At 33.5% G+C, this 15,303-nt stretch overlaps 1 protein-coding gene and 1 pseudogene across 1 annotated transcript; one reads left to right on the top strand and one right to left on the bottom strand.

Annotated features, from left to right (window-relative positions):
• The first annotated feature begins 328 nt into the window (after positions 1-328).
• LOC114195509 (uncharacterized) lies at positions 329-1,594 on the top strand. Its single transcript, XM_028086004.2, has 2 exons — positions 329-607; positions 863-1,594. The coding sequence occupies exons 1-2, from the start codon at positions 489-491 to the stop codon at positions 1,356-1,358; spliced, it is 615 nt and encodes a 204-aa protein (XP_027941805.1). The 5' UTR covers positions 329-488; the 3' UTR covers positions 1,359-1,594.
• A 7,472-nt stretch (positions 1,595-9,066) lies between these two features.
• On the bottom strand, positions 9,067-15,001 carry LOC146884391 (uncharacterized; annotated as a pseudogene).
• Positions 15,002-15,303: the final 302 nt, after the last annotated feature.

Here is a 15,303-nt window from a genome sequence, read left to right as displayed (position 1 = left end):
GGCCTAACCAACCAATGTTCCATTTTGGCATTACAAGTCCTCGTCTACCATTCCCTCACGAGTCTATGACTAGGCCAGGTGAGGCTCTTAGGCCATGACCATGACCCTCCCTTTTCCAATTATATCACATTCATGGGGTCTATCTGGACCAACCCACAAATCAATTAATTCAAATTATATTCTTTAAATTATTTAATTTTTAAAGAATGTCTCTATCTATCCCCTTGCCATTCCTGAAACAGCCTCCATTATTAATTAATTTTCCTTTCCTACCTCAACACGAAATTGCCTCATTTAAAATATACATATAAATACAACCCAAGCTTCTCAAACACGGTCACACGGAAACTTAGTCCATGTCTTTTATTTATACGGACTTGGTTTTGTCATTTGTGGGTCTCTTCGCCTTTTCTTCTGTGGCCATACACCCATACCTATTCATTCCTCAATTATCAATTTCTTCTCTCTCTCTCTCTCAATGAAAAAACATGACAACCAAAGGAACATCTCTCTCTGAACCCAATACAGAGTGTTGCATGTGTGGGGATCTTGGTTTCTCTGATCAGCTTTTTCAATGCAAAGTCTGCCAATTCAGATCTCAGCACAGGTGGGTTGGGTTGGCTACATAATATATCTTCAACTTCAACAACAACCACAGACACTGTCGTATACTATACTGACACACTTCTTCTATAAAAAGTTTGAATTTTTATTTCATATCTCAACAAAACTAGCCTTATAGATTAAACCCATTTGTATATTTGTATGACGGAATCACGACTCACTGGTTTTTCATCTGGGTATGTGTTTTAATCTGATTGTTTCGAAATGAATCAACACTCGTGTTTCTGTAATTTTGCAGATACTGCAGCAATCTGTACCCCGAGGCAGAGTCTGTCGGAACCTGCAATTGGTGTTTGAGTCAGAGAGAGGACACGAAAGAGAAGTCAACCAATTCTTCGAATTCCTCCTCGTCAATTCGGAACAACGATGGTGAGAGCAGGATCAAGAGAATCAAGAATGGTGGCACCACCAACAACAGCAACAACAACGGTGCTAAAAACATTGGGTCCAAGAAGGGAGTTAAAGGGAGTGGAATCCTTCATCTCCAAATTCAGAAACCCATTAAGAAACCCAAGTCACCGGAGTCATCAAGATCACCGTCAGCATCCACATCACCGCAAAAATCTTCACCGGTTCTGGTTTCAACCCGCAAGAGAATCGTCACCACCGGTGCCTTGGAAGAGAGACTGAGGAGGACCAGGTCAGAAGATATCGCAAATTCGAGTGGTGCCACCAAACAGGTCTTCAGGAATAAGGTCAGAAGGTACAAGCTTTTGGAAGAAGTTTCTAGTTAAAATAAACGAACAAATGATAATAATAATAATAATAATAATAATAATAATAACAACAAGGCTTAGATTGGAGAGAGTTATGTAAGAGATGATGAATCAGTATTCAGTACACAACAAAGAAAAAGAAGGTCATGGGTTTTGGTGCCTTTTGCGTTTTTTGCTTCGAAGTTTTGTCCCAATACATGTACAGCACAATGGTGAACTAATGAATGAGCAAAACGTGTTTGTTTTAGAGCTTAGACTCACAGTTGTCATTCCCTTTTTCCATTTTCAGAATATCTGAATTCAGCTCAATGCCGTTTGAAGAAGAGTGTTCTAATTGCATAATTAACTGTGTATTACATATATAAAAGCTGTTAAGAGTTGATAATTTGCTTAGTTTTAGGTTTAGATCTTGGTTGTAGCAGAAAATGAGACACCCTTTTTCCACAGTGCCGCAAAACATGATGCTTAATTAGCGTTTTGTTTTTTCAAATTTGATGTGAATGAGATTAAGGTGATTGAGAGAGATAGAGAAGACTCTTGAGGTTGAAGTCCTTAACCGTTAAGTGAGTGATGATAGTCACGCGTCTTGCATGCTAAAAGTCTATGGATTGGAGAGAGCGTTTCCAAAAGTTTGCTAGAAATTTCTTGGTAACATCGGCACACGCTTTGAAGTGGGGTTTGGTCCTTCACAAAGAATCAATTAACACACAGTACCAGACAAAGCTTGACAATGGGGTCAACTGCACATGGAAATGAGTTTCTTGCATCCATGCACTCATGAATAAGCACCGTTGAACGGATGAACATCCTAGGATACATGTTCATATCTGAAATATATACTTTGAGTTAGATTATAGAGATAAAACATGAATCATTGAATGATTAATCGCACGAATTGTGAAGTTTTTTTTGAGAGGAGACACAAGAAGTTTTCTATTTAGGACAATGATATTTTGACAATTGAATTATTTTATAATCTGAAGTTGTATCTTTTAAGTTCTTAGAAAATTATTTTCCTTATTTATATATCAATATCTTACTATTTTAAAGTAATGTGAAAATTTAACCCTAACATAATCGTGGGAAATCCCTCATCACATATTGTGTGAAGGTTAACACCAATGGCTACAAGAGACCTAAAATCCTGGATAGTGGACAGGGATTTGCTTTCCCAGGAGAATATTTTTCTGCCCTTTGAATATGGTTTTCCAAACGCAAATAGATTCCTAGGAAAATATGGAAAAGATGGTTTGTTTTAAAGCCTAATTACGACGAAAATGATTCATTAGAATAAGTTGACTTGTAAAGTGCATTGTGGAAACTTGATGCCATGCCATACAAGCCAATCACTTTCTGTTAATGCTGGCTAAGGCTAAAATTAGAAAAAGAAAAAACATTTTCCTTGGATGTGATTGATCCAAGTATGATTTACGACTTTCTTTGCGTAATTTTTTTCTTTTTCCTTTTGAAATTGGGACGCAATTGGCTTATAAATATTAACGTCACACAGGTTGTTATATATGAACTTTAATGTGCAATTTGGAGCAATTAAAAATTGGCACGCACGTTGGTTCACATTGCAAGACACAGTTGTTGATGAATAATACATCTTAAAATGGAATTAAAGGACCCTAATTGGAGGAGTGCATGTAACATTATTCTCTGGCGCTGCTCGAGGAGGAATTTTATATAAGGAGAATGTTAGAAAGGCAAAAGGCATACTATTATTGCACACAATTCATTATTGAACTTGTACTACATAGAAGTATTTATAAGGTAATTGTGAACCTTTTTTATTCACGGAATAATGAAACAACTAAGGTTTATTATGCCTTGCTACACCAAAAGCATCGACTCACAAGTTATAACCGGTGCGAGAAGGATAATTTGTCCTCAATACAAACACATTTTGTATGGCACCGGTTTTTTCATTATTTATAATTCAGTTATACAATTGAAACATGTCTAAACGAGGTAAAAAAGAAAGTTTAGGTTTCGGTTCCTAATTGAAGCCTATATTTCAGGATTAGACTTTGGTTGATAAGACAATCAAAGCAGAAAGCGATAGGTAAAAAAAAAATAATAGACTTCAATCAAATGCGAGTAAGAACAAGAGCGAACGTAAGAACAAGAGAGATCAAGACCAACCACTCAAACGCAAACCAATAACCAAGACAACAACAATGTTTTGAAGCCCCAAATGCAATAGATCAAGATCAACACAAATTTGTAATGGTTTGACATCCCAACGCGAAAAGATGACAATGACCACCAAAATGCAATGGCGAGACCAAAACGAGAAGATAAAAAGCGTTAGGAGCAGGAAGAGAAAAACAAAAATAAAAGGAAGAGATAAATGAGAAATGGGAAGGAAGATAATCGATACTGAAGAGAAAAACGAACCTCAATGAAGGTTATAATGGTGGAAAACACGAACTTGTTGTGACGGAAGAGAATAATTCAACAGTACTATTAAAGATGACATTTTACAAGTTGTAAAAGTTCACAAATTTATCCTATGCAAATAAGTATAAATTTCGGTTTGCTTCGGTTAACCTAGAATCAAAGTTTATACTTTGACATTTAGTAAAGCCTTTTAAAAATATGGTGATATTTTTGAAAATATGTGCACAACTATAGGCTTCAAGCTTATAGTTGTACAAATATTTTTTAAATTTCATTGTATTCAGTGGCGGATTATATATGGAGCAGGGAGGGGCCTTGGCCCCCCAAAAATATTTTTGCTTTTTTCTTAATTATGTATATATTTTTTATTTTTTTTAATTATATATATTTTTTATTTTTTTTTAAATTATAAGTAATGTATTTTAAAAATTGATAGAAATTTAAATGGTGTCTTTTTAATTTTTTATAAAGCATAATAAATAATAAAATATAAAATTTAATATAATAAAGAGTAAAAATATTTAGGTTTAATTATTTTTTTGTCTCTGTTTTTGTCAAAAAATATCAAATTTCGACTAAAAAATCATAACCAAATTGAGACTAAATCAACTTGATGACCAACTTACATTTTTGGAAACAAAAATCAAAATAGTAATTAAAACAAATATTTATTAAAATATTTTTTATTTTATTTCTCATTGTCTTTTTAGGTTTTCACAAACTTGTACTCATCTTTCAACCTCATATGTTTTCTTTTGTTTTTGAAGAAAAAAAGAAGTTAGACACAAACTCATTACTTTTGCTCTCATTTATCATTTGTTATCTTCCTTCCTTAAAAAGAAGGTAAGTGTCTTGTCTCACTTGATAATGAACTATTAGTTTAATAGTTATTAATATTATTTTTTATTTCATGAACTTTGTATATTCATTTTTTAATGAATATAGAAGAAAAAATAATGTATTATGTGTTTTTTCAAACCGATTTTGTGACTTGATTATAATATATTTTTCTTTTAATAATTACGACTCTCAATTTCTCATTAGATTATGATAAATTGTTTTTTAATATTAATTTTTTTTTTAAAAGTATATTGATGAAGAATAAAATCATAGATTCATCCTTTAAAAGTGATAGAAGAGAAGTTTGTGAAGATGAAAACAAGATAGATTTTACTTCACATATTTTAAAGTATTGTACCAATGATCAAATTGTTCAGTTTGATGAGTTATTTTTTAAAGCATTATACTAATGATCCAATCTAATAATTAAATAGTTATATTATTTTGGCCCCTCCAAATTTTGTAGTCAAGATCTGCCACCGATTGTGTCATTATAGGTTTGGGTTCTTTAAAGGACTGAAGCCTATACTCATACGGTCAGGATATAGGCTTTGGTTATCCTTAAACTATTGTCTATAGTTGTGTATATATTTTTATTTTCAAACGTATCACGCATCATTATAGACTTTGTTTTTTTTACAAGTGAAACATATTAAGCGACATCAAAACGTATTTTTGCATCAGTGATAGTTCCTTGTTGCTTAGGACACGATATTATCTCAACGGACATATAAATATACTTCCTACTTTGATCCACAACACAGTGCATCCATGGAGAGATGTGGTGCTGCTACCTTAAACGAGTTAATTAGTTGGAACTTGGAATGGATCCATGCATGAATGGTTAGTAAAGTCAAAGGAATAATGTTGAAAATTTTCTCGTAATTCACGTTTTCGAGCCTCAATCCAACATTTTGATGATGGAAGTTTAGTATTGGATGTATGAAGAAGCCATTAATACGCATTTCTTGCTAACGTACAAACAAGAATCCGAGGGTTAAAATTTTTGTGCAGCTGTTTATTATAAATGTGTAGTGTACACAAACTCAATCACACGCACATCCCTTTCCTAACTGTCATACCAAAATGAAGCTTTTTCTTTAGTAATTCTCACTTGAACTCTTGTTTTATGTTAACAACAATTTTGTTAATGTTTGATTTCAAATACAGGAGGCACTTTCTTCTGGCGTAACATAGCAAACCAATACAAATATTGCATGTTTCTATAACACGTAATATATACTTGTCTTGCCTTTATTGGAGGATTTAAAATAAGCATTTCACTTCTAAGAACTTTATTTTCCAATTTATGACAACATGGTGTTAGTACCAAATATTTATATTTATTTGTTAATAAAATAAAGACCTTGTTTAACTATTTTTTTAGTGGGTTTCTAGTTCTAGCAAAAATTTCAAACTCAAACCTTTACTTAAGACATTTGAACTCTTAAAACTACGTTTGTAATTTCTCTTCCTTTGGTAGTGTCTTTAATTTTTATACTCTTAAAATTTGATCTCAATACCGTAGTGAAATTAAGAAAAACTCCAATACATCTTTGATTTTTTTTTTCATTTGAATCTTTGAAATTAATCTCATATATATCTATCTATATCTATATATATATATATATATATATATATATATATATATATAACAAAATAATTCTTTAAGAAAATATAATTAATCACTTTCAATATAGCTTCTTTCTGAACCACACGCTCAATTATTTGAAAAGATTTCTATCAGCAGCAGCACATGGTTTAGTTTTATATTTGGAAGAAGCTAAAAATATATCATTTAAAGAAAAACAAAATCGAAGTCCAAGTTAGGCCGAATTCAGAATTTCAGAAAGGCCCAAAATTAACAAAACGCATCCATATCCTAATTAGAACCAACATGAGGTACATCACGATGGCACACGAAAAACTATGCCGTTTCCAATTTGACTATGTTTTAAATGGTCAAAACTTTTGCTCGATTCTACATAACGGGGATATTAATTGATTTTCACTTGATTTAAAAGAGAATATGTTCTTAAAAAATTAAATCAAATATTTAATTTTTAAAATTGAAATTACATAAATTAAATTTATCATATATTTTTAATTCGTGGTTTTACATATAAACTCTAACATAGGTACAAGTTTTAATAGAATACTATTAATTTTTTTTTAAAATATTTGTTATTAAAAATAGGCTTACCTATATATTTATGAACTAATTCGATTTTAGTTTATTTAGACAAAATAGATGGATATGTTCACACTAATTCAATATTCAATCTTTAGGAGTAGTATTTCAAATAATACATACTTGGCTTAATTACTCGGATCATTTTGTTTCCAAAATTTTAAAATGGTACCCACTTTTAAGATTGTCTCAATTTAGTACCAAAATTCGTAATGTGCATCAATGTAGTACTTCCGTTAAGGTTTTGCAAACTCCGTAAAGTACCTTGTCACGTGTCATCCTCTGATTTTTTTTTATTTTTTTATTTTTTTTAACTTTTTGATTTTCTTAAAAAAAAATTTCTTAAAAAATTGCCACATGTCAAATCCTTAATGTGACACGTGGCATTGTCAATGACACGTGGCAAGTACCACTACGTGGCAAGGTACTTGTCAAGTGTCATTGTCTTGATTTCAATTTAGTCTCTACATGTGTCTATTTGTTTTTCAATTTAGTCTCTACATGTGTCTATTTGTTTCAATTTAGTACCTTTTATTTGTTTCAATTTAGTTTCTGTTATATTTGTTTGAATTTTGTTTAAATATTTTAAAAATAGAAAAATATTGTATCTCTTTTAAGACAAAATTTATTATTTATATAAATGTTATATTGATATTTGTTACTAAAAATGACTTATAAAATTAAGTATCGAAATTTATATTAAAATTAATGGTAAAAATCATGAATAACATATTTATATTTTGTTACATTAATATTTGTTATACTCATGAATAACAAAGTTTTGGTAAATTTGTTATTCATGACTTTTACTATTAACTTTAATATAAATTTTAATACTTAATTTTACAAGTCATTTTTAATAACAAATATAAATATAACATTTATATAAATAATAAATTTAGTCTTAAGGGAGACACAATATTTCTCTATTTTGTAAAAAATATTCGGACAAAATTGAAATAAATAGAGCGGGTACTAAATTGAAACAATTAAACATATATGGGTACTAAATTAAAATAAGTAGACATATATGAGAACTAAGTTGAAATCAAGACAATGACACTTGGCAGATACCTTGCCACGTGTCACTGACAATGCCACGTGTCACATAAAGAATTTGACACGTGACAATTTTTTTTATAAAAAAATTCAAAAAAAAAAAAAAAACCAGAGGCTGACACGTGACAAGGTACTTAACGGCGTTCGCAAAAACTTAACGGAGGGTACTACATTGATGCACATTACGAATTTGGGTACAAAATTGAGACAAACTTAAAAGTGGATACCATTTTGAAATTTGGAACCAAACTGGGTATGATCCGAGTAATTAAGTCTACATACTTTTAGTTAAAAGTTACTACATTTCAAACAATACCCAATTTTAGTTAGAGATTCTTATGTTTCAAACAATATTCACTTATTTAGCGAGAAGTGACTGTGTTTTAAACAATACTTAGTATTAGAAATCAATGTATTTTTAGTAAGACTTTGTTGTTTAACCAAGAGTGTTAAAGTCTAAAGAATACTCATATTCTATCTTGCCATGATAGCCTAGAGAAACTTGCACTACAAAAAAAGTGAACATTTGTGACGATTAAAATTACAAGTTTTAGCGGTTAAAAACCGCCACAAATGAAATTTTTAACGGTTTAAAAAATTGTCAGAATTACGCATGTCAAAAACAGTTTTTGACAAAAAAAAAAATAACCGTCGGTATTGCTATCAAAAAAGAAAAAAGAAATTTCTAGTAGTTAAAGACTGCTACAAAATTTACTTTTAATTTATGCTATTTTATTATATTTTGACGGTTAAAAACCACCATAAAATATATCATATTTTGACGGTCAAACCCTGCTACAAAATATATCATATTTTGACGGTTAAAAACTGCCACAAAATATAACGTATTTTGACAGTTAAAAACTATCACAAAATATATCTTATTTATACGGCTAAAAACCACTACAAAATATATCATATTTTGACAATTAAAAACCATAAATTGTTTTTAAAATATTTTTAAAAATTTTGATATTCTAAAAGTATTTGGTAATTGTTTTTCATTCATATGTTAACCAATATTTCATTTATCTATTTTATTTAAAAAAATTATTTACTCATTTATTACATAAAATACTATTCTCTACTTACTTATTTATTAAATTATTAAATACATGTGAAAGAATTTCCACATGGATAGGGTTAATGAAAGAAGCTTGGACAACATGCTCTTTACAAATATTTACCTGCCTAATCAAAATTATGTTCTCTTTTCTCCACAAAATGTGATCAAGATTTTTCATTAACTCTACCATTAACTACACCAAACAACACTACAAAATCCCATATACCTGTAGCCAGTAAGCAAGGAAATAGTATGTTGCAAAGCAAATTACAAATTATAAAGTGCAGAGTGAAGGATTGAAAAAATCCTAACATATGTAAGAGATATGTCAAATTAATCTAACTAAGTCTTGGAATATCATAACATATAGTTCAAACTTCATGAAAATTACTATCAAGTGATGATCCTCTACGCGATGTTGGCACTTCTTTGACACTCTCTTCATCCTGTGAAATTAAAATTTAAAATCATATCATGCTAGCATATTTAAAAAGAATACACAAGATATTAAATTATACACAAACTATAAAGCACTTACAATTACATTAGTCTCATTATCAAACATGACTCCCAACTCATGAGGAATATGCCCTTCCTTCATTTGGATGTATGCAAGCATGAAACTTTTTAATGTCTTTAAATTTTCTTCAAAAGTTGCTAACTTTTCCCTCAGACTAATAACTTCCTCTTTCAATTGAGAACTTTCAGCTGAACCAAAATTTGAGAAATTGTGCCTTGCATTACTAAATCTAGTCGTGGATTGAAATGCAACACTATGAAGACCTCCTAGTCCTAAGCAACGTACATGATCCTTTCCCAACACTTTACTAACACAATCATCAACTGAGATTTCATTAGAATTATCACTTTGACTCATTTCTTATGTCATTTTCTCCTGTAAATATAGTACACATGAATATTGATTTCTTTTGCATTTCATTCGCAAACTATAATAAAAGACAACTGCCATTATAATCCAACATACTCATTAGATCTTGAAAGAATTGTTTAAAATGAATACTTTTCGTGCAATAAGTTCTTCCAACATTAATCATTTTAGAACTTGTTTAAAGATTCAGTAAATAATTGTATAAACCTGCTTGTGATCTAACCATTGAATATTTTATCAAAAAAAGAGGTTTGTTGCATTCAAATTTATCTAATTCTCAATCATAGAATACAGTTGAAAAATTAGAATATTGTAGTAGTATATAAAAATCAAAGTGAAAATATACTGCAAAATTATACGAATTTATAAATACTTTAACTAAACTTACTGCAATAGACTTTGCCTCTTCATTGACATAAGATCCATTTCTTTTCTTATAAGTCTCAATATACAATGTAAGAGCAACTGGAGATGGCGCCCAACCAAGTGGCTCGACAGTAGATGACTGTTCCAGACTCCAGATCACAGAAGAAACCCTATAGCAGACCACCGACTTCTTCCAGGAAGCTACAGTGCTATAACTGTGGCGGGGAACATCTCAGGAGAGACTGTCCTAAACCCTCTGGCAGTTCAGGGGGAGCAGTAGCACTGGTAAGTGCTACGTTTGTGATCAAACTGGCCATTTTGCACGCTAGTGTCCTAATAAGAAACCAGCTGGAGCTGTGCTAGCTAAGAAACTAGTGGGAGATCGGCCCAGAGCACCAGGGCGTGTCTTTGCCTTGACGACCACTGAGGCAACACAGTCAGGTAACCTAGTGCAACATAGTCAGGTAACCTGGTGCAACTTTCGTGTTTGTTGTTTAATCATGAGGAAATCTTACCCTCACCTTTGTTTTCCTGGTATGTTCTCTTTTTCGAGGACGAAAAATTTTAAGGTGGGGGGAATGTAAGACCCGCGAAATTTAATTAATTAATAAATGCGGGTAGGAAGAATATTTATGGTAGTTAATTCTGATTTGTATGACATGGAAAAGTACTAGCTCAAGTGGTCGAGAGTACTTTAATTGTGTGAGAGGACTTGGATTTGAGTCTTATGTATGCTAATTGTGTGTATTTATTTGTTATTGTTTTAAATATATGTTAATCATGTAGTGGAATAATATAATACTTGAATTATATTAGTTAATAAGAAACATGAATTGGCTTGGTGGTTTAGCATTGATTTGGTATTGGCAAGGGGGGTGGGTTCAAACCTTGGAGAACTCAAATTAAACTTTATTTTTGCCAAACTTAGTTTTGGCTTGAATGTGAAGAGTTGAAGGAAAACCTAGATGCATGGGGTTGGCTGAAAAATGAACCATAAAGGAGTAATGAATGATAATAAACATTACCATTAAAACTTAAATTCGTTTTTGGTAATTACCTAGTCCTAAGGCACCTTTAAAAGGCAAAAATTAGGTTAGGAGAAGGGTTTTGCAAGGCTAAAATTGCACTCAGAAAATAGGGCACGAATTTTGTTAGAGTAGTGAGGTTTGAATGAGGTTTTTGGAGCCGGATTGAGAAGAACCAAGGGGAGTCCTTAGTGATCAAGGGAGAATTCTTCCGGTGTCAAAGCTTAAGCTGAGGAAACAAGGTTAGGGGAGCTTTTGCGCGTTAACTTTATTTTTAATTTGAATGGCATGCTAAATAGAGTAATTCATGCGTTGATTAATTTAATTCTGATTAGTATGCTGAATTTAGTATGATTATGTATGATTTGTATATTCCATTTTTAAAGTTTGTGATTCTGGGAAATTTTCAGAATTAGTCTGGTTGGTGGTGAACTGCCGCCCGACTATCTTTTCCTTGCTAGGCCAATTAGGGTTCCTACATAGGAACCACCTGCCAAAAATAGTGACACATAGTCTGTTTGACCAACTGTGACCAAGCCTTGCCCAGAGTTGACTGGTTGACCAGTCTTGACTTTTTAACAGCCCATTGAGAGACTGCCACGTGTCAGGGAAGTCTCTTTCCCTGGCTGTCTTGAGTGGTTCAGGCGAGATTATGGTGGAGGAAGCAGGAGGCGCAAGTGCAATGTGGTGGCTGCCATGGAAGCGATGTCGTCCACGACGGCGCGAGAGTGAACGGGGTCGACGCAGTTCTGACGTGAGCGCGACGAGGGCGCAGGTGCAGGCGCGAACTCGTGGTGGCTTCCATGGAGAACCCGTGGTGGTTTCCATGGCTTTGATGGAGGCGCGAGAACAACGCAACGGAGCTCGCGTTGGCTACTGCAAGACTCGCTAGTGCCGCAACAATGGTGGTTGTCGACGACGTGAATGAAAGAGCACGCTGTTCTGACGCGAGGAAGCATGGAGGAGCTCGAGTAGGTGCGATGGTGGCGCGATGTAGGCCCGAGAGTTGCAGAAGATGGAGGTGTGATGGAGACACGAGGAAGAAGACGCAGCGGCTGGAGTCACGACGGCGCGGGAGTGGCAGGTTTGAGATGTTGGAGCGCGATGGTGGCGGCGTTCCGGCGCGAGCGCGACGTGGTGGCTGCAGTCTGGCAGTAGCGCAACGGGTGGCTGCATTCTGGCGTGAGCTACAGTGGTCGGACGAGGTCGTGGCGGCAACGGAGGTGGCGGCTGCGGAATGGATTGGTGCGTAAGAGAGAGAAGAAGAAGATTAGGGTTAGGGTTTTGATTGTGTGAAAGAGAGAGAAAGAGAGAGAGTGATGAGGTGGCATGTTTTGATTGGTAATATGAGTTAGTGGAGGATTGATGATGTGGCAAACTGCGAGTGACTATTTTATTAAGTGAAGGATTGCCACGTGGCGAAATCTGATGGATTAGATCTTAAGTGACATTATGGATGCAGTTTAGTGAAAAGGAGGGGTGCAGAGCAGAAATTTAAAGTTAAATTACAAAAGGGGGTGTAAACCTGAAAACAGGGGGTGCAGCTAGCTCCAAAAATGTTTTATTTTAGAAATAGATATTCCAATTGGAAAAAGGGGTGTAAACATGAGAATTAGGGGTGCATTTAGTACCTGAACTATTTCTCTCTAAAATTCCTATTTTGGGACTTAATTTATGAATTAAAATATTCATTATTTGCACTCTTAAGGACCTAAATTAAATTATTGTTGCATTATTAAACTCAAGAATATCTAATAATATAATATGCAACAAAATAGAATTTTAAGCGCAAAAATAATATTAAATTCCCAAAATTTAATTATTGAATGTGAACCAAGGTTCGACTCATCATACCTTCCATGCGGTTTGGAAGCGGGCAACGCTTGGCAGTACGTGTCCCCCGCAAGGCGATTTTACTGCAACAGTATTGGTGTTGTTGATTCTGTAGGTGTGATCTACGAGGCTTTTGGTGATGCTTCAAAGGTGGGATTGCTGGTGTTCCTTGAATTGTGGCTCGGAATGTATCCTTTGAGTTGTGGCTTAGGATAGGGGTTAAAGCACGTGGTATTCCTTGAGTTCTAGCTCGAAATAGCATTTGTTGAGTTGTGGCTCGAAATGGCGGATGAACACGAGGAACCCTTGAGTTGTGGCTCGGGTTGGCGAGTGTTGTCGGTGTGAGTGTGCTGGTTGTGGCCAGTACGGATGGGTCCAGATAGATTGCCCTCCTCAGTAGTTGACTGACGAGTTTGGTAGTCTTGGGACGTTGTGAACTATGTTCGCATTTGGGAACTCCACCTGGCGTTACGGTGTATGATCCGTAGCAATGGTTCTCGCACGTGCTTTATCGGTTGTGGCCAATAGGTGTGACAGCAAGTCATCTTGAAGTATTCGCTAGAAGATGTAGAACACGAATAGCCTGGTTGTGGCCAGGTAGTATGAATTTAAAAGATGGAATTCATTGTGATGAATGTGTTGTCGATATATATATGTGATATATATATGTGTATGCCATTTTATATGCTTTATCCGTTAAGCTCACCCTATCTGCTTGTGATTGGCGATGATCGTGTATGCGGTACACGTGAGCAGATGATGTTGATGCAGGTGGTTCTGGTGAAGCTTAGCTGCGGAGAGAGGATAGCTTGGGAGTTTTATCTTTATTTATATTTTCTGTTATTGGAAATAAGTTGTAAACTCTTTTGAGACATTTTTTAGATTATTCCACTTTTGAAATTATGGATTTTGGTTTTATCGTTTGCATTTATAAAAGTATAAATTTTCCCGCATTTCTGGAAAATGAATTATCATAAATGCGATTTTATACTTCTATCCCTATTTTAATTATTTAAATTAGTAATATCTGATCGGGATGTTACATACAACTCTCCTCTACCCACAACACGTCCAAGGTTTACTTCTTAATAAATATGAGCATATAAGAACAATAAAACGCTCCATGAATTTTAATTAAACTCAACAATGAACAAATAATTACCATCTCGTGTTGTTTTGTAGACAAAAGCTTTGCACCACCAGTATGAGGAATTTTTTGCACTTTTCTAACTTCAATATTTCTCTTGCTTAATTTTTGAGACAAGAAAGTTATTAATTAAAATAAAAGACAAAAAAATAGTTATTCATAACAATCATTTGTGAAAACTACCTTATACTCTTCACTCAGATGATAATCAACAAATGAAGACCACTGATCTTTTTGAATACCATCAGGGACATTAGCAATTAATTGTTCTCTTGATAATGAACTATTATAAACACGGTTCCACAAATTCATCTTTTCATTTCTATACTTATTTGACATGCAAAGGAAACAATAACGTTCAACAGACCTTTCTGATGCCTGGAAATGAAATAAATTCTAAAAAAGAAAAAAGAAGTTAGTATATAAAATTGTAGAAAAAAAGAAGAAATGATGAATCTACAGACATGATAAGCAATAACAATCGAAATGAAAAAAGAACAAATGTCAATCTACATTCTAATTCGTGCAAATTGTTTCAAGGAAAGTTGTAATGGGTAAAAAGCATAAAAGAACTAAAATCAATCATAGAAATGCATTAGAGCTAAAAACAAATTCAAGAATAGCAAAGTTAACCACATATACTCAACATGTACCTTTCAAATGTTAAAACAATCATCCTTGTATGACTTTGGAACCTTTGGCCAACTATCAAAGTTAATGGGAACATTGATTGAATCTGTAGCAATACGACCACATGCTGAAGAAAGAAGTGAAGCTGCTTCTCCATAGGCTCGTAACTGTCTATCAAATGGCACAATTATATGTTCACCACGAGGCATCTCAAATACACCTAGCTTCATCAACTGATTTTTTTTTCTATATTTCCTTGTTCATCTATCAAATGGTGACATAATTAGTAAGAAATTTTAAAAAAAATATAAATTCTTATTTATAAGTAGAATAAAACTTAAAATTACCTATAAGATGTATAGTTCATACTCTACTCGACTCACGTCCTGCATATGGTTGTTGAGTAGTATCCACTAGAGGTGGAACATGTGGATGTGAGGTAGGAGCCATAGGAGGAGGAATATGTGGATGTGGAGTAGGAGCCATAAGAGGAGGAACATGTGGATGGGTC

The sequence above is a fragment of the Vigna unguiculata genome, chromosome 8, assembly GCF_037176805.1.
Source record: "Vigna unguiculata cultivar grain cowpea cultivar isolate G323 ecotype 2 chromosome 8, ASM3717680v1, whole genome shotgun sequence".
Classification (NCBI taxonomy): Eukaryota; Viridiplantae; Streptophyta; class Magnoliopsida; order Fabales; family Fabaceae; genus Vigna; species Vigna unguiculata.
The sequence above is the reverse complement of the archived record's forward strand: the minus strand, read 5'-3'. Positions and strand labels throughout refer to the sequence as shown.

Coding starts and splice junctions, on each gene's coding strand:
- LOC114195509 (XM_028086004.2), top strand. CDS start 489: ATGACAACCAAAGGAACATCTCTCTCTGAACCCAATACAGAGTGTTGC. Junction 608..862: donor CAATTCAGATCTCAGCACAG/GTGGGTTGGGTT, acceptor GTAATTTTGCAG/ATACTGCAGCAATCTGTACC.